The following is a 20,003-nucleotide window of genomic DNA, read 5'->3' as shown; positions in this document are numbered from 1 at the left end:
CTGGAGGAACGAAGTAGAGATGGAAACGGTTGAGCGAGGAAAGGCAGTGAATACTGTAGAATCTTTGAATATATATAAAATATTCTTAATAATATATTATTTTAACCTGTGTATTTCGTTTATCTCTATTTTATTTTTAAATTTATGAACATTGCTGTAATTAACAGCTGATTATTTTTATGGATTTAATAATTTATAAAATAATTGACTGTTTATGTATTTATTTTAAATAAAAATTATCATATTTTTAAATAGTTGTTAACTAACAAAAAAGCTATTACGGTTTTATTACTAGACATACGTAAATATTCATTTTTTTAAATTCAGACATAGCTTTTGAACTGAAACCGAAATTGAATAGTTTTTGAAGCGTAGCTTCTATACTGGCATTGTATTTTACTTTTTTTAGTGTAGTATAGTGAAATGCTGAGGCGAGCGTCACGGAACTAGCGCTACAAGATGGCGTCGTCACGAGTAGCTTCATAGAATAGCTGGTCTTCACATCGATTTACTACTCTTGATCAATTCGTTTCTAGTCTGTATATATTTACTCTAAATAGGTTTAAATTCAAAACTACATAAAAAATAACATATATATATTTAGGGATTCTACAGTATTCACTGCCTTCCCTCGCTCAACCGTTTCCATCTCTCTCCGTTGTTCCATTCTCCATCGTTTAGGCCACTCTTACTCATGGCGTCGTCTACTTCGTTCCTCCAGAATTTTCGGGATCGTCCTCTTTTCCTACTTCCTATGGGCTCCATTCGGTTATTCTCTTTATCCATCTGCTGTCGCTAGTTCTTCTTACATGTCCATACCACTTTAATCTTTTTTGTTCTATATATGTTAGTATGTCTGTTTCTATTGATGTTCTTTGCTTTATTTCGTCATTACTTCTCCTATCCATTCTTGTTACTCTGCAGCATCTTCGCAGGCATTCCATCTCTGTTGCTACTATCTTACTGCTTTTTTTCTTGTTTATGATCCAATTTTCAGCCCCTTATGTTATAATACTTCGCACTAATGTTTTATAAATCTGCGTTTTTGTCTTCATATTTAGGTGTCTATCCCACAATACTGAGTTAAGTTGTCGGATTGCTGTTCTTGTTTGTCCTAATCTTTGTGTAATTTCTTCCTCTGTTGTTGCCTTTTTCGTGATTATAAACCCCAGGTGTTTGAATTTATCCTTTCCTTTGATTGTTACGTTGTCATCAATCTGTAGATCTTCTATGTCTTCTTCACTTGTAGATAGGTACTCTGTTTTCGCGAGGTTAATATCTAGGCCAGCCTTGGTATATTCTTGTTGTAGTTTCTTTGTCATGTAAAAATAACAAAAGACATTGAATGAAAAGTAAAAAATTAAAAGAATATTTGTCAATAAAAGATTCGATTAGCAATGACTGTCAAAATTTAAATGTCATTAATTTCATCCGATTAAGAACAATATTGAATCATCTGTTTAAATTTTTATATCTGTCTGTAAAATGTTAAAAGTATATCTGTCAATAAAATATAGTAAAGCAAAATGAAAAATAAAATACAGGCTGTTTTAAAAAAAGGTAACCCCGTCTCTATTTTTTACGATTTTGCCGAAACTACTGGCAACATTGTAATGAAATTTTATACGAATATGTTTTGGAAGCTGATACGTCCCATGAATTTGTTTTTATATCTGATTCTCATAGAGGGCGCTAGTTACACGGATCGTACTAAGTATTAGTCAATATAACTTTTTTAAGAGTTTAATTATTAATCAAAATTTCAGGTAAACTTAAACATCATTCAATTTTACACGAAAAAGGTACTCTTGGTAAAACTCGATATGTGTACCGTTTTCGGAATATTTTGATTTGAAAATTATGAAATAATGTACAGCCAATAAGGCTGTACATTATTTCTTTGAGCAGTATTTGTTTTTACGATTGGTTAGTTGCTAATCTTGCAAATGACCCTCCATATTTTATCCGGGCTTGGGACCGGCTGTGATAACCGCAGAGCTACTCAATCCACCTCGCAATCACCCCAGGCAGTATTGACCATTTAATTAAGGCCATAAAAAAGAAAGAAGACAATTCCCTTAGTTTCAAGGTCAATTTAAGAAAACATTATGGTCAATTATGTATTAGACAACCTTTTGCAGAACTAGATTCACAATTTCTGAAAAAATATTTTCTATTAAGTAAACCAATTGTTTTTTTTCTGAGGTTATTTACAATATGTAAGCTTTAAAAATAAATTTTATAGGATATTGTGATGCTTATATTTCAGTAATTTGCATTTTTGTAATTGTTCATATATTAATCATAAATATGTAAGTTCAGCAAATTCAGTACTGTGTTCTTAAAAATGTATAGTTCAAATTTACTTATTTAATATAAATGTAATTAAAAGACAACACTTTTTGTAAAATATATTTTTTATAAATTTTCTTGAGCATATTTTTGTTTTAATTATAATGCAAGATTTATTATTTTAATTTTTAATTCTTGTTTCTTACCATTTTTAATGATTGGCCTCTCTCTTCTTTGTATTCTTATCGATCATTCTCTTCGAGTTTTCGTTAATATTTTTTCTTGGTTCTATTCTTAATTGATTTACAATTGGATACTTTTTCAATAAGTAAAAGTTCCCCTTTTTGTGAAATTTAAAAAACTACTTCTTTTTAATACAGACACAATTAATAAAAATTAACAATTTTTACACAAATTATTATATAACAAAAAAATAGGGTTATTTCAACAAAAATAAAGCAAAATTGATAATAACACAATTACCAACCTACTAAAGTAAACAACCTATGGTTACTTTGAATAATGACAAGAGCTGTAGATACTATGAAAGCTGTAAATATTATGACCGACCCAATAAGACTTTGAAACTTTTGAAGTGATTATGTATTTGAAAAATATTCCATTGAAATGGTTTAGGAAATAATATTCAGCGTGATTTTAAGTCAAAAATAAAATAAAACTATATCCAAATCTAGAGGATCTGACTAGCATATACCAGTTTACTACAATGTATGAAAATGCAATCATAACTGATTACAATAAAAGACGCAATAGTTTGATAAGAATCTGAATCATTCCATACTTGTATGCAATAATATTTTTTTATACAGTTTTTTTAATAAAAATATGATAACCTTTTAAACATACATAAATTATAACAGCGTTGCTACTTAAATATGTAATCAATGCATAACATTGACTTCTTATTCAAATAAGAAAATACTTGAAAAATATATTAAATTATGTTAAAGTTGTTTATCGACTAGCTCCTGTATAATCTACATATCCATAGCTGTTTTCAACATAATCCACAAGGAAAATAAATTTCTGTCAACATTTCAATCACGTTTGCTTTAATTAAATGGTTCATACTTTTTTAGGCTTTTAACCTGATGATGGAATTATTATTCCCAAAACGTTTGTTATTTTAATGTAGCCCTTCTAAGGGTTTTTTAAATATACCTACTTACACAGAAATAAACCTCTTTTTTGCTTTCAACATATTGTTCTGAAGCTATTTTCTTGTGGCATTTTAAATTAATTACTATTTAACTGGGAATAAGCCACAATTAAAGGTTAAAATACGTTTATTGACGTTTCAATTTCCACTTCGGAAATCGTTCTCAAAATACAAACTAATGTTCAATTCTATTGAACATTAGTTTGTATTTTGTCAAGTCATCTATTGTTCAACCTTATTATGGACGAAATAATAAAAAAAGTAAGAACTAAAAAAGGATACCAAATGGGAGAAAAATAACATAAAATAATAGAGTAAAGAGTAAATTTTTATTTGCATAAATTTTTAAACATAATTGAGCAAATAACGTCATATTATTCATTACAGATTAAATATATATATATATATATATATATATATATATATATAATATATATATATATATATATATATATATATATATATATATATATATATATATATATATATATATATATATATATATATATATATATATATATATATATTGACATCACACAATACATAGGTATTGAAAAACCTTGCTTTTAAAAGCTCTATAGTGTGTTTCCTGTTGAATGTCAGATGGTAGACTATTATAAAATTTAACACACGCATACAAAGGACTTCTCTCTGTTATAGACAATCTATGAAGTGGCAAATTCAAATTAAGGCTTCTTGTATTATATTCATGATAGGGAAGCAGGTGACAATACAAAGAAAAATTTTTAAAAAGGAACATAATACATTCGAATATATAGATGGCTGAGAAAGTGAGTATATTGAGTGATTTGAATCGGCCTCTACAGGATTCTCCCGCCTTCAATCCTAAGATCACACGGACTGCCTTTTTTTGGACTATAAAGATAGTTGAGCTATCTACTGCAGCACCCCAGAAGATTACCCCATATCGCATAATAGAATAAAAGTTTGCATAATATACTGATAGTAAAATCCCCTGGTCTAGATAGCTCTTTAACACCCTTAATAAGTAGCAGGCTCTATTCAGTTTTTTTTGTCGTATTTTGTATTTGTTCCCCCCAATTCAGATTCTGGTCAATATGAATACCAAGAAATTTAACTGATCTAGCAGGAAACTGCTCTCGTGACTGGCTGGTTCTAAAGTAGACAAAAACTGTCTTATCAGTATTAAGCAACAACCGATTTCCACTGAACCACTGTTCAGCCTTGCTTAGAATTTGCTCTGCCACTGTGAGGAGTGTTTCTAAAGTTTTTTCCCAGAAAAGCACATTTGAGTCATCAGCGAAATTTACAAGGTTTGAGGAACTACTAACCACCGCATTTGGAAGGTCGTTTATGTAGACCAAAAAGATATGCTATGCAAACGACACAATACTACTCTCTCAAAATGAAGATGATTTACAACGTATGCTGCACCAATTTAATATAACCGCCAAAATATTTAACATGTTAATTTACCCAAAAAAGACAAAATGCATGATTATAACAGCAAATTTACTGAGATGTAAATTGGAGCAGGCAGGTCAGATAATAGAACAAGTGATGGAGTTTAAATATTTAGGCATCACATTGTCTAGCTACGGAAAGCTCGAAACAGAAGTGAAAGATCAAGTGAATAGAGCAAACAGAGCCACTGCCTGAATAAAACAACATGGAAAAATAAAAATATCAGGAAAGAAAGGCAGAATATAAAAAAATAAGACAAAAAAAATGTTTAAAACAGCAGAGGTAAAAACACTTAGAAAAATTGATGGTAAAACTCTATGAGGCAGAGGTAGAAGTACCAATATACGACGTAGATGCAAGGTGGAGAACATCAAGACTGTGTAAGAAATAAAAGAGTAAAGAAGAAGAGGAAGAAGATCAAATTATATAGTATAGAGTATGATTGTAAAATTTAAGCCGAATCGACTTGACCAACCAAGGTTTGTTTGACCAACTTTGCATATTTGACGAGGAGTTACCCAAATGGGATCTTAGAAGTAAATCAATAAAACAAAGATCTTTAAAATTGTTAAATAAAATATTTATTATCAAGAATTATCTATAAAAATAAATACAAATTATATATTTTTTAAATAGTAAGTGTTGACATTCGTTTTTGAGGAAACTGCTACAATTAGATTCTACAATGAGATGGTACACTACTGGAACTGCTATAATGACAAGGTTAGAGCAAGATACGGTTATTTTTATTTTACTTTTTTTGTTGTGCTATATCTAGATAAAAGTGATAGGGTGATACATTTTTTAACAAGGTCTGTTATAAATTTTATTAAAGGAGACATTAAAACGAGGTTTTTACAAAAATAGAAGGGGCTATAAGCTTCACATTTAAAAATTAGTTACAGATATATAATATTAGTAACAGATATATATTCAGATACAGTATCCCACAAAATAAACTATGGGAAGCATTAGAGAAAACAAAATATAAACATGTTTAATATGAGCAACGAAATAAATGTAAGCTGATTCTAAGGTAAAAGTAACAATTGGAAACAGCCTATCCAAGGGATTTCAAACTAGCAAGGATCTTAAACAAGGCTGTTGTCTATCACCAAAATTGTTTATGATTTACCTCAAAGAAACTCTTAAACTTGCCACAAATGCAAAAATATGGGATTGACGTTAAACAGCAATACTAAATACACATTATTATTTGCAGATGACCAACTAGTTATAGCACAAAATTATCTTCTTCTTTTGGTGCCCATTCGTTTCAAATATTGGCGATCATTCTGGCTATGATTATTTTATTAACTGATGCTTTAAATAGATTAGTTGTTGTTGGGGAGAACCATCAGGTTTTTAACCATGATATGCTTTTTCTCCCAATTCCTCGCTTTCCGAATACTTTGCCTTAAAGGATTATTTTCAGTAATCCGTATTTAGTGTCGTTTCTCATTATATGTCCGAGATATTCTAACTTTCTCCTTTTAATGGTATACATCACCTCTCTTTTTTTCCATTCTTCGTAGTACAGTCTTGTTGGTTATCTTGTCCGTCCATGATATCTTTAGGATTATTCTGTATAGTCACATTTCGAAGGCTTCAAGTTTTTTCTCCATCGCTTCAGTGAGTGTCCAGGATTCAACTCCGTAGTATAATATCAAGAAGATATGATATCGTAAGAGCGTTACTTTTATCTCCAGATTAAGGATGTGACTTTTAAAGAGTTTGGTCATGTTGTTGAATGCACTCCTAGCCTTCTCTATTCTACATTTTACTTCTTGTGAGTGATCCCATTGTTCGTTTACTATTTTTAAGATAGGTAAAAGGTGTTTTATTCGGTCCACTGGTATATTCCTGATAAGCAGTTGGACGTCTCTAATTTTATTTTTGCTAATTTAGTTTTTGATATGTTTACTTGTAGTCCAAATTTTTTACTTACTTCAATAACTTTGTTTATTAGTTGCTGTAAACCGTTTAAACTGTCTGCAAAAATAACGGTGTCATCTGCATAGCGGATGTTGTTTAGGCGTTCTCCATTTCAAAGGATACCAAGTTCGCAGTTTTCCAAGGCTTCACTAAATACTTCCTTTAAATATAGGTTAAATAATATAGGTGAAAGTATACATCCCTGTATAACGCCCCGCAAAATCTGGATCGCTCGAAGATTTGTTCTTTTGTGGCTGATTGGTTCCAGTATAAGTTTTGTATTACACGCCTGTCTTTATCATATATTTGGGCTTTTGTGAGAACATCCATAATTTTTTGATGTTGAACTGTGTCAAATGCTTTTTGGTAGTCCACAAAGCTGGTGTAGATATCGCAAGTCATATCTCTGCATCTTTGGCATAATACTTGTAGACTAAACAGTGCATCTCTCGTACCTACGCCTTTCATGAATCCAAACTGTGTGTCTTGTATTCTGTCTTCGCATAGCTTGTGTATACTATGATGTATAATGTTAAGAAAAAGTTTTAGTGTATGGCTCATTAGGCTTATTAGCCTATATTCTGCGCACTTTTTCGCTCCATGTTTCATTGGTAACGTAATAAATTCTGAAACTAGCTAACTTTTGGAATATTGCCTGTGTCATAGATATTATATATATCTATGACACAGGTCACAGGACACAATCAATAGTATGGTCATATTTCAGCATCGTCTATTTCAGGCCCATTTAGCGATGTTATTTCTGATAAAAAATCTAAAGCATATTTATACTTCTGCCTTCGACCAACTCTGCATTCTTTTGTTTTAGCTGCAGCCTTTTTATTTTCTTTAGTAATTCGATTACCTCACTCACTTACTAAACTCACCCACTCTTAAATGCCCATAAATCCGTCAATTTTGCTCTGACTACTCTGGAATTTTAACTGGATACTCTTAAAGAAAAAATGGTACAAGAATTAGAAAACGTATCTTCAACAATAGGTCTAAAAATGAACATCAGTAAGACCAAATCTATGACAAATTTAGTTCCCACCGAACACCTAATCATCTAAAATCAAGTAGTAGAATTGACAGAAAAGTACATATATCTTGGTCATGAAATCAGAATAGACAAGGACAACCAGACCTGCTAATTTCAACGACGAATAACAATTGCTTGAGCGGCATATGGTTCACTAAGAAACATCTTTAAGAGTAACATCCCGATAGCTATGAAACGGAAGACATTTGACCAATGCGTTCTTCCTATTATGACATACGGAGCAAAAACTCTTACTCTCACAAAAACAACAGCACTAAAAATGCGAGTGATACAAAGGCACATGAAAAAAAAGACAAAATAAGGAACCCAGACCTAAGGAAAAGAACATGTATCACCGATGTCGTCGAACGTACAGACAAGCTGAAATGGAATTGGGCAGGTCACATAGCGAGACTAAAATACTCAGGATGGACCAGAAAACTAATTGACTGGCGCTCATGAGAAGACAAACGCAGCAGAGGACGACCACCAACACGCTGGATGAACGACATTAAACGAATATTTAAGAAATGGCAACCAGACGCACAGAACGGTGAAGTGTGGCAAAAAATGGGAGAGACATATGTCCAGCAGTGGACAAAAGAGGTTCCATGATGATGAACCACAGGGCTCACATTAAGACCTTCTCCTATATGGAATTTAAAATATTTTAGGATAATTGTCATAATTATTTATTTGTTGTAATAATTAATTACCTTTAAGTAATATGATTCCATTATTTTAAATTTTTTTAATAAATTCTATTTACTTAGCTCATCTTGTATTTCTTGAAACGATTTGTCTTTTGTGTTCGGTAATAAGAACAAAAACACGAAAAAGTTAAATAGACCTGCTACGAAATATACAAACATCGCCGAATGTTCACCAAAATTCTTAGATAAAATTGGATAAGTAAATCGTACTATAAAAACACACAAACTTTCTGCTACCATACTTGTTGCAAAACCAAGAGATCTTAAATTACTGGTGAAAAGTTCGTTACATAGAGATATCGGGACAAATCCGTATCCTATACCGTACCCTATTAAAAATAACACAGCTAATAAAATGGGTAACCAACCTAAATTCTCAGTAAAAGAAGATTGTATGTTTATCAAATAAAAAATAATACTATTACAAAACATGCAAAAACTGCAGAACAAAGTAGAAAACAACATTAAATTTTTAGCTCCAAACTTATTGTATAAGAATCCTGTAACAAAATAAAACATCAATTGTGTGCTCCCCATAATAATACCTATTGTATCAGTAGATAAGGTAGCTTTTGTATAATTAAATATTAGACCAGAAAATGTCAGTAATGTGGTAATACCAGAAGTCTGTTGGCCAACACAAAGTAGTAAAGATAAATACAATGCTTTTCTAGATGCTTTAGTTTCAAAAAGATCTATTAAACGTGCTTGATGTTTTGTATTTTGAATATCTTCTGCAGATTTTTTCATCTGAGCGTACTCTAACATAACCTCGTCATCTGTTTTGAAAGATCTTAGCAGTTTTAGTGTACTAAGTGCTTCAACGTCTTTTCCTTTTAAAGCTAAATAAACTGGAGATTCAACTATAATAAAAGGTTCTAGAATTAAATGAATTATTGATGGTATAGAGATTAGTAGAGTATAAATTTTTACAGTAGCATAAGCACCTAAAATATATGTAATAAACATTCCAATTGGTATAGATGTACCTAAAATAGATCCTATTTTAGTTCTATTCGAAATGTCTGAAATTTCAATATTATATGCCGAAACACTAACGAATATCCCACTCAGATTAGCTCCTACAACTATTAAAGATATAATATAAATACATATAGATTTCGCAAATGCTAGTATAACTAGCATACCAACTAGACACAAAGCTGAATACCGCATAGTTTTTTTACGTCCTATCCAATTTGATATCTTAGCCATCATAATAAAACCGACTCCAGTGCCGATAAAGGGACATGCTGCTATTATTGATACTTCCATAGTACTTATCGGTTTTCCAAATGGGTTAATATTTGTGTCGTTTGATAGAAGTTTTGGCAATACTGGTGCTGCCCATGTTAAAGAGCTTCCCAATGTGATTAGTAGAAGGTTTGCTAAAAAAAATTATAATATATATATATATATATATATATATATATATATATATATATATTTAAAATATATATATATTTAAAATATATTCAATGGTTTTATCGGTCAATAATTATTGACCGATAAAACCTCTGCTATTCAACCATTGAATATATTTTTAAATTTAATCAACGGTCGTATTTTTTGCTATATATCGACTGGTCCAACGAAGACTGTAGTAACTCAAATTTTCCACTTTTTGAGTTACGAGCGCAAAACAATAAAACATAATGATATCTTCCCCAGGAAAGAATCGTATCTCAGTAAACGTAGTTATGCAACCAATATTACGTGTAAGAGTTATATAGTATCTCCGATTTATGAAAAACAACCGTAGAAAATCATCGTATCTTGAGTTACAATAGTCTTCGTTGTTATCTGAGGCGATAGCATAGGTATCGTAACATGAGTTACTACGGTATTCTGCGTTAGTTTAAGGTTATGTTCAAAAGTTTAGTTTTGTTATAATTGCCATAATGTGTTTCAGAAGTGAGTTTGAATATTGGAATTAGCTGAGAAAGCGTATAAAAACACTGAAACGGATATTTCTTATCGTTCTTTTGAAGGTAAATTTATAATAAACTTTATTTAAAATAATAACAGCAAAGTAAAAACCTACGTATTTTTTAAGGTAAACAGATTGCTGAAAGTATTGTAGAAGAAAGCAAATACAAAAAGGTGAATGAGGATCCTGGTGACCACGAGACTGATATTAATCCGGAATGTTCTACAGGTTGGTTTAAATTCCGTATGAAAAAATATTACGTAGGCATTTACCTCATTTTTGTTTAATTTTACAAAGCTTAGAAGAGAATGAAGCCAATAGGAATGAAAATGAAATAATTGAGAAGGAAAGCGATGAGGAACCATTTCATGCAGACTCTGATACTGACCCAGATTACATTCCGACAGAAGACAAAAACATCCCTGAAGTAATAATTGAACCTAATAAGAATATAACTGAAGCAACCACAAATAGAAAGAGAAGAAGCAGAGGCAATATAGAGAGAGTAAGTAGGAAAAGAATTAGAGACGTTAGTAAGTGGGCGGATGAAAAATCTAAAACAAGTCTAAACCTGGAACTTGAACATGAAAATCGAAAAGGTATTCAAATTAAAGGAAGACAGATGGGTGCACCATGCGCAAACATATGTAGACTAAAATGTGCTACCAAAATAGCTAAAGAAGATAGAGAACTTTTTTTTAATGAATTTTGGAAGTTAAAAGATCATACGAGAAAGTGGGATTTTATTGCTCGTCATGTGAGACAGGTTGCCAAAAAACAATTAACTATTACTGCAGAACAACGGTCTCGAAGAAATTACTCTCGAGAATATTACTTCTACATTCGCAATGAAAAACAACGTGTTTGCAAAACTATGTTTTTGGAAACCCTTAACGTTTCAGAAACTTGGATCACTACAGCATTAAGGAAACTGAAAGATGGTGGATCATTAGAGGAAGATAAACGTGGAAAGCACACTAACAGACCACATAAACTATCACCAGAACTTATAGACAACGTAAAAAATCACATAAATCAGTTTCCTGTAGTATCTTCCCATTATACCCGTAAGAATACGATGAAGATGTACCTTGAAGAAGGGCTAACTATTCAGAAAATGTACCGATTGTACAACGAGCATTGCGAAAAAAATAACATCACTACAGCTGCCACGTCACGCCAGTATAGAGATATTTTCAATGAACAGTTCAATATTGGGTTCTTTAAACCACAAAAGGACCAGTGTACTGTTTGTTCTGTTTTTAATATGGCTAGTGATGCTGAAAAAGCAAAATTGCTCGAACAATATGAGTCCCATATGAAAAACAAAGAAGTTATCAGAAACTTAAAAGACATAGACAAACAGCTTGCACTAGATGATAAGAGCTTGTGTGTGGCTTGCTTTGACCTTCAAAAGGTTTTAGCTACTTCCTTGTCTAACGTAAGTGATTTTTACTACAAAGGCAAATACACTACATATAACTTTACAGTTTATGATGTTGGAAATAATCAGAGTTACTGCTATGTATGGCACGAGCAGGTGGCTAAAAGAGGTCCTAATGAAATTGCCAGTTGCCTCTGGAAATTTTTAGATCTCAAGGCACAACAAAGTTTAAAACGATAATATTCTACTCAGACAACTCATCATCATCTACGGCACTACAGCCCAAAATGAGCCTTGGCCTCCTTTATTTTTTGCCTCCACCCTTGTCTGTCTGTGGCTGCTCTTCTCCATACACGGACTCCTAAAAGTGCTTGTGCGTCGCTGCTTACTGTGTCTTCCCAGCGCTTTCTTGGCTTTCCAACTGGTCTCTTTCCCTGCATTCTGGCGTTCAGTGCTCGTTTTGGTAGCCTCAGACAACTGCGGGGGACAAAATAGGAATCGATTTGTGTTTTCGATGTTTGCTTTTGCTGCTGCTCATTTTCATATTGATATTGTTCACAGATTTCTGGAAAAAAGCCACACTCAGAACGAGGGTGACAGTATGCATGCTGTTATCGAAAATGCAAAGAACAGGCAATCGGTTGTATATGTGCCAGAACAGTAGGTTACATTAATTAGAATGGCTAAAACTACAGGAAGAGTTTATGATGTTACGGAAATGTCCCAAGATAATTTTTTTAATTTTAAAAAACTGACTGATACCGAGAATTGGAAACTTGACAACGAAAAGAAATCAATAAAAGTTAGCAAAATACGAGAAATAAAATTTTCGCATGATCACCAAAATTCTATAATGTTTAAATACGAATTCGATGATGGTTTTAGAGGTTGTGACATAAAATTAAATCGAAAATGTAGAGGACGGCCTTCCACTACTATCAAATTTCCACCGAAACTGTATGATGCACCATTACCAATTGAAGAAAAAAAGCTAAAAGCATTACTGTGGCTGTGTAATACCGGCAAAATACCCACAATGTACCATGGATTTTATAAAAATCCTAATTCAAAGAGTTATGTACCTCCTAAAGTCGAGCTCGAAGTTGATTCAGTTGAGAGCGAAGAAGAGTCGGATGAGGAAAATTGAATTAAAATATAAAACTGCAAATTATATCAGTAGCTTCTTCAAAATGTAGCATTTTATATAAATAAAGTTAGGAAACAAATAATTCTGGTATTTATTACTTTAAAAATATCTCCATCGAAAACTATAGTAACTCATTCAAAAGTCACTTATGACCATTTCTGTCTTAAATCTGTTTTACCCTTGTAAGATCATTATTAAAAGTATCACTTAATGCTATAAAAACATCCATTTAATAGATTAATGAATTTTGGTAACAGTGTAAATACATTTTTATAATCATCTCAATTACATAAAAAATGAGTTACTACAGTCTTCGTTGGACCAGTCGATATATATATATATATATATATATATATATATATATATATATATATATATATATATATATATATATATATATATATATATATATATATATATATATGTATATATATATGTATATATATATATAAATATATATATATATATATATATATATTATATATATATATATATATATATATATATATATATATATATATATTATATATATATATATATATATCGATTGGACCACCCGGTACAAATAAGTCATTTTGCATAAATTTTTTATTTGCTTACATGAAAACTCAGTTTATGATAATTCCTATAGTAATAGTACAAATAGATAAACATACTTGGTTTTACAAAACACAAGCTATCTAAACAATGCGTCCAAAGTTATTAGAGTAGTAATTTATACCTTGTAGTATTTTATTAAGTACTTATAAAATTTAAACAGATTCAAAATTACGCCTACCGAAAAACATAAAACGTTACATATATCTTAGTTGGCAAAGTGAGTTCAAGGACCTAAATTTATTTATAGTATCTATACGACAACATTATTTTTAATAATACTATGACATTTTACTTTTGAAGCGAAGCTTCTATACTGGAGCTGTATTACTTTTTTTCTATAGTAAAATGCTAATGCAAACATCACGGAACTAGCGTCACAAGATGGCTTTGTCACGGAACGAAGAAGTAAACATTTTTAAAAAAGAGTTCAGTAGTCGTTACTGTAGACTAGCGCAAAGCTTTATATTAATCAGTAAAATTGCTGTTTTTGCTAGTGTCTTTTCAAATTTCTATTCAGCAGCAGTTTTTGTAAGTGTATCTTTTTTTAACTTTTTTCATGCTTTAGCACATTCGCTAGTAAGATCTATTTTACGTTTCCTGTACAAAAAATGGTGAAATATTTCAAAGATCAAAATAGCAAATAATGGCCAGGTTTGACATTTTGTATACCTAACGGCGACTCCCTCATTAGGTACACAAATGGACTCTTCCGCTTTGGCTATAAAATATGAAAATATTTTACTATTAACTCTTTATAGATAGCACAAGGACCAAGGCTGTTATCATATTCGTGTTCAACGAACTCAAAAACTCCCGAGCAATGACTGTCGACTGATTTCGAATTAAACTAACATACTCCAGGAGAAAATCCACAAGAAGTCCACCCTTGGTATCAGGTATCTCGGGGACAATCGTCTTTATCCTATTCGTGTTCAGTTACCTCAATCATCATCGAATAACAAAATTGAACTCATTTCTATATTTTCTTCTTCTTTTTCTTCCTCTTGTTGTTTAATATTGGTTTGTTTATCTTTAGGAAATAATATTTGTATATATTTAAATACATTGTAAACCATAGGTCGTCAACCTGTTTGTCCTTAAGGGCGCAATACGAAATTTGAAAAGAATCGAGGGCGCATATTTTACAGATAATCAACAACTTTAAATAAGCATACAAAAAAACAGATTTTTTAAAACTTTATTTTGTGGGTATCATACATCTTTTTCTTCCTATACCATCCATATTAACGGAGGTTGGCGACCACATTTCTAAAAGTTTCTCTGTCTTTTGCAACGTGGAATAATTCGTCTACAGTCATATTTGTCCAATCTCGAATATTTCGCAGCCATGACATCCTCGTTCTACCTATTCCCGTTTTACCATCGACTCTACCCTGCTTGATGACCTACAGAAGACTATATTTATTATTCCTCAGTATGTGTTTAAGATATGCAGTCTTACATTTATCCATAAAGGGTTTTGAAAGAAAAGAATTATTTCGGATTACTTGGTAGTTTAAAATGCACCGTCTACGCGTGGTCTATTCGAAATAAGATCATACACTAACAAAAAATACTTGCGTGTTACTATATACGCTCAAGTTTAGCAAACTTTGGTATTGGTAAATCAGTCTGTGTAAAATCAAACTCCATTTATTATATAATTGAGTAATAATTTTGTAATTGAGCGGTTTTAAATATAAAACAATCTTCCTCAATTGTTTAATATAGCAACGCCTCTGCAAGGCTCATACCATAGATATTCTATTGTCTGCACGATAAACTATTTTGTGGAAGTGCTTACCACTACATGTGAAATAGCCTCTAACTAACCTTTATTTTTATAAATAACTTTTTGGTATATCCTGTTTTAGATATACAGTAAAACCTCCCTTAACCGAAACATCGTTTAACCGAAACGGCTGACAGTTTCAATAATTTCGTCAATAAAAAGTAAATGTAATGTAAAAAGTATTTTCGCTTAGTGTAAATTTGCAAGCCAATAAAGTATCGAAAAAAGATAAAAAACCCATCAGTTACAGGGATATGTCAGATGAAAATATGCTGATGTTTAAAGCAGGGATTTCTTCTACAGTTTTTGATGAAGTTTATTCACAATTGAATGTTGAATATGCCACAAATTCATTTGTTAGCATTTTAGATTACAATCTAAATTTATATTGTCCAATAAAAACACGGTATAAAGCACTCAAAACAAATAAGGCTACATGGGTAACGAATGAGGTAAGACACGCTAGTGAAAAACTAAAAAATCTACACTGGATAGCAAATAATATAGGGAGTCTCGAGTCTCAAGATACCTATAAACAGGCAAAAAAAGAATATAATTCTCTATTAATAAATACTAAAAAAAAACTTTCATAGTGACTTAATTAATCAATCTTACAATATACCAAAAACAATTTGGAATTTAGTAAACAGTGAAACTGGTAGGCAAAAGAACAGGTCTGATATTATTCTACATTATGATAATAAAATTATTACCAAGTCTTGTGATATTGCTAATTCATTTGCCTCATATTTTGCTACAATTACAGAATACAATCTTCAAACTCATTTTGGCACATCGTTACCTTCTTCTTGTACTACTTCAAAAATGTGTAACAAAACATTTTTCTTTTTACCCGTAACTCCAATTGAAATAAAAAATATAATCGATCAACTAAAAAATAAGCCTAGTACTGGTATTGATAACATATCTGTAAAAATAATAAAACTGATAAGTGATCATATATCGATTCCTTTAACCCATTTAGTTAATCTCTCAATAACAACCAGCCAATTTCCATCCATATTTAAAATGGCAAAAGTTATTCCAATCTTCAAAAAGAATGACCCTCATGATATTTCAAATTATAGACCAGTATCTGTCCTTAGCATAATTTCAAAAGTAATAGAGAAGGTTGTATACAACAGAATGTTAAATTTTATAGAAGAATACAATTTATTAACTCCAACCCAACACGGCTTTAGATCAAAAAAGTCAACACTCACGGCTGCATGCAGCTTGTTTGAGCGTATTTATGATGAATTGGATAGTAGAAACCACGTGGCAGGACTATTTTTTGATCTATCACGTGCTTTTGACTGCTTAGACATAACATTTATTCGCAATAAATTATATAACGTTGGTTTTAGAGGGATATTTCTAGAATGGATAATAAATTTCTTAAGTGACAGGAAGAGTGTTGTTAAGATGAAAGAATCAAGCTCAGAACCATACACGACAAATAAAGGAGTACCGCAGGGATCCGTGCTGGGACCATTATTATTCCTAATTTTTATTAATGACCTACCAGATCACATAAGGGCACTTATAATATCAATGTTTGCTGATGATACCTCGTTAATAGTCTCTGCACGTACACTAGAGGAATTAAAAATGACAATGAAGACTGTTATTGACTGCTTTATACGCTGGTGTAATACCAACAGACTAATATTAAACATTGACAAGACGCAAATTATTTATTTTCATTCATACAACTCATCTAAATGTGACTATATCTTAACCATCCACGATAGAAACAATATGTTATCTTCCACTCACTCTACAAAGTTTTTGGGTGTATTCATTGATTGTAATCTCAAATGGTCAGAGCAAGTGAATTCAGTGAACATGAAATTGAATAAAGCTTTTTATGCTATATCTAGAATTAAAAACACACTACCCATCTCGGCATTAATGAACGTTTATTATAGCCTTGCTTACAGCCACATGTGCTACAATGTAATTTTGTGGGGGAACTCAGTAGATAGTAACAAAGTGTTCATTAACCAAAAAAAAATTATCCGTAAAATTTTTAATTTGGATTATCAACAGTCCTGTAAACCAGTTTTTATTAAACATCAAATTTTAACTTTCTACTGCCTATATATCTATAAATGTTTACTTTATGTCAAAGAGGAAATCAATACATTTTCAGTAAATTCAGACAATCACTACTACAATACAAGAAGTGCTGAATCTTTACGAGTTCCTAAACACAGAACATCCAAATTTCAAAATTGCTTCAGATATATGCGACTGACCTTATACAATCATTTGCCAAAAACTGTGAAAGAAATACCACTTATCTCTAAATTTAAAAAAAATGTTAAAGATTTACTCTTAAGAAAAGCATATTATTCTATAAATGAATATCTTGAGGACAAACTGCAATAGCTTCATATTTTACTTGTAAAAATGTTATTTTATATATTTTATGTTTTGTCAATTTTTTTTTTTACTGTGAATATTGTATTATACACATTAATGTTTTTTATACCAAATTCTGTAGTGACGTATCCTATACATTTACTTTGAATGTCTTAAAGGATCAATAAAGATGACTATGACTATGACTAATGTTTGTCGCAGAACGTAAACAATTCCGTTAATTTCACTCACCAATTGATGTCTATGTGTGTTGGGAAATCACAAAAACCAAGAGCTCTAAAAGATATTTCCGAAAAGGCATTTTAAGGTATAGAAGCCAAAAAAGTTCATGGATGTCGACCACTTTATTTTTAGGATGGTTTGAAAATGAATTCGTCTCAAGTGTAAAATCCTTTTTAAAATCAAAAAACCTTCTTTTCAAAGCATTATTGCTTGTTGACAATGCGCTCTCACCCTCAAAATCTACAAAATGGTGACAATTGTCAGATTTTTGCCACCGAATATCACAAGCTTAATCCAGCCGTTAGACCAGGGAGTCATAGAGACATTCAAGAGACATTATAGAGAAGCATTCTTAAGACATCTGTTATTACAGGAGACGAATTAATCCAAAAGTGTTCCCGAAATTCTCAAATCTTTAACAATAAAACATTTTTATTGGTGAGCTGAGTCGTGCGCCAAGATCAAATCTTCAACTTCGGAAAAATGCTGGAACAAACTTTTTGATAAGATTTTGATTGACGATCCTGAAGAAGAAAATGGTAAGAAAACGACAGAAGAAATTAAACCTTTCATTAAAAATTTGCCGGGACATGACGAAATTAACTAAGAAGAGATACGTGACTGGTTAGCAGCTGATGACTCAGAACGTGAATTCATCGACCAGGACATCATTGATATGGTTCTTTATCAAGACAACCTGAGCATATCAGATGACGAAGATGGCGACCCAAGAGGCAACAGGCAGCACAAGACCGTCGACGAGATTTTCAATGCTTTAGAGGAAAGCATTTTATACAGTAGACCTAATTAGTTAGGGACACGACTAGATTCTTAATTTTTGTTGTCATTACATAAAGTTTTGTCCTTTTCAGATTGCTTTACGAATGAGGCAAACTCATGACGTTCTGCAAATTAACGATGGAGGGAGAGAGAAACATCGTTGTCAAACGAAAACGCAAAAAAAGCAGATTTCTTTAAAAAAGCATGTTAAACTTGTTCATTTTCCTTAATTTTATTACTTTATTTTGGATTGACTTATTAGAAAACATTAAGAAATCAACTCATAGTATTTTTTAATACCAATACTTTGATCAAGAATATTATAAAAAACAATGTTATTTTTAACCGAAATTCTTGTTATCCGAAACGGCCTCCCACCCAATTATTTCGGTTAACGGAGGTTTTACTGTATTAAGCTTAGTTTTTAAAGTTGATTATCCTGTATCGTTCGGAAGCTACTTTTGAAGCATATGATGTTATTTAATATCTTTAATCGCAATTAAAATAATTTAGTAAATGTAACAAATGTGCAATGCCTACCTGTAAAGCAACATATATAAACATAATAAACTGAGCGAATTTTCACATTATCTACAAAATTCGTATTCAATTTGTGATACACCCAACTCTTTAAGTTGTCACCCATTTTTTAAATCTGTTTTTATTTTTTTAAAGTAAGCAATATTGACCAAGAATATTTATAAACATTTATTTTACATGCATGCATATTAATGACTAAGTATATTTTATTTTGTACACAGACATTCTTATCGGAATATTTTATCGTAAAAGATTTTAATTAGCGTAATAAATATAATAAATAAGCTTTATATGTTTACTGATAATTACTTTAATAAAGCACGGGGAATTAATAACAAGAAGGGCATTTATATCGCTAAGTAAGGGTATCAAACGTAGACAAACGTATTGTAAAAGTATCATAAGAAATAAAGAATAAACTAACCGTCTTTAGGGTAGACCGAGCATTTTTGTTTTTAGTAGCAGCATTGATTATAAACCACACATAGATACCTCACTCTAAGATAAAAATGAATTCAGTGTTAAACTCCGCCCACTTACACCTCTTTGCCCCTCACGCCTAAGTACCACCAGACTGTATGGTGGCGACATTAATTCAAATCTTTGAAAAAA

General features: G+C 31.3%; 1 protein-coding gene across 1 annotated transcript; it reads right to left on the bottom strand.

Moving 5' to 3' along the window:
• Window positions 1-5,482: 5,482 nt before the first annotated feature.
• Window positions 5,483-19,565, bottom strand: LOC140442032 (facilitated trehalose transporter Tret1-like). The gene is made up of 2 exons (XM_072533070.1): window positions 19,392-19,565; window positions 5,483-9,996 (listed from the first exon to the last, which is right to left on the bottom strand). The coding sequence occupies exons 1-2, from the start codon at window positions 19,495-19,497 to the stop codon at window positions 8,657-8,659; spliced, it is 1,446 nt and encodes a 481-aa protein (XP_072389171.1). The 5' UTR covers window positions 19,498-19,565; the 3' UTR covers window positions 5,483-8,656.
• Window positions 19,566-20,003: the final 438 nt, after the last annotated feature.

This window comes from Diabrotica undecimpunctata, chromosome 5 (assembly GCF_040954645.1).
Source record: "Diabrotica undecimpunctata isolate CICGRU chromosome 5, icDiaUnde3, whole genome shotgun sequence".
Classification (NCBI taxonomy): domain Eukaryota; kingdom Metazoa; phylum Arthropoda; class Insecta; order Coleoptera; family Chrysomelidae; genus Diabrotica; species Diabrotica undecimpunctata.
This window is presented reverse-complemented; position numbering and strand designations above follow the sequence as displayed.

What these genes read in the sequence shown, in the direction of transcription:
- LOC140442032 (XM_072533070.1), bottom strand. Translation starts at nt 19,497, where the DNA reads ATGGGTGACAACTTAAAGAGTTGGGTGTATCACAAATTGAATACGAAT. An exon ending in TTATATATGTTGCTTTACAG is followed by an intron (nt 9,997 to 19,391) that starts GTAGGCATTGCA and finishes AATTTTTTTTAG; the next exon opens with CAAACCTTCTACTAATCACA.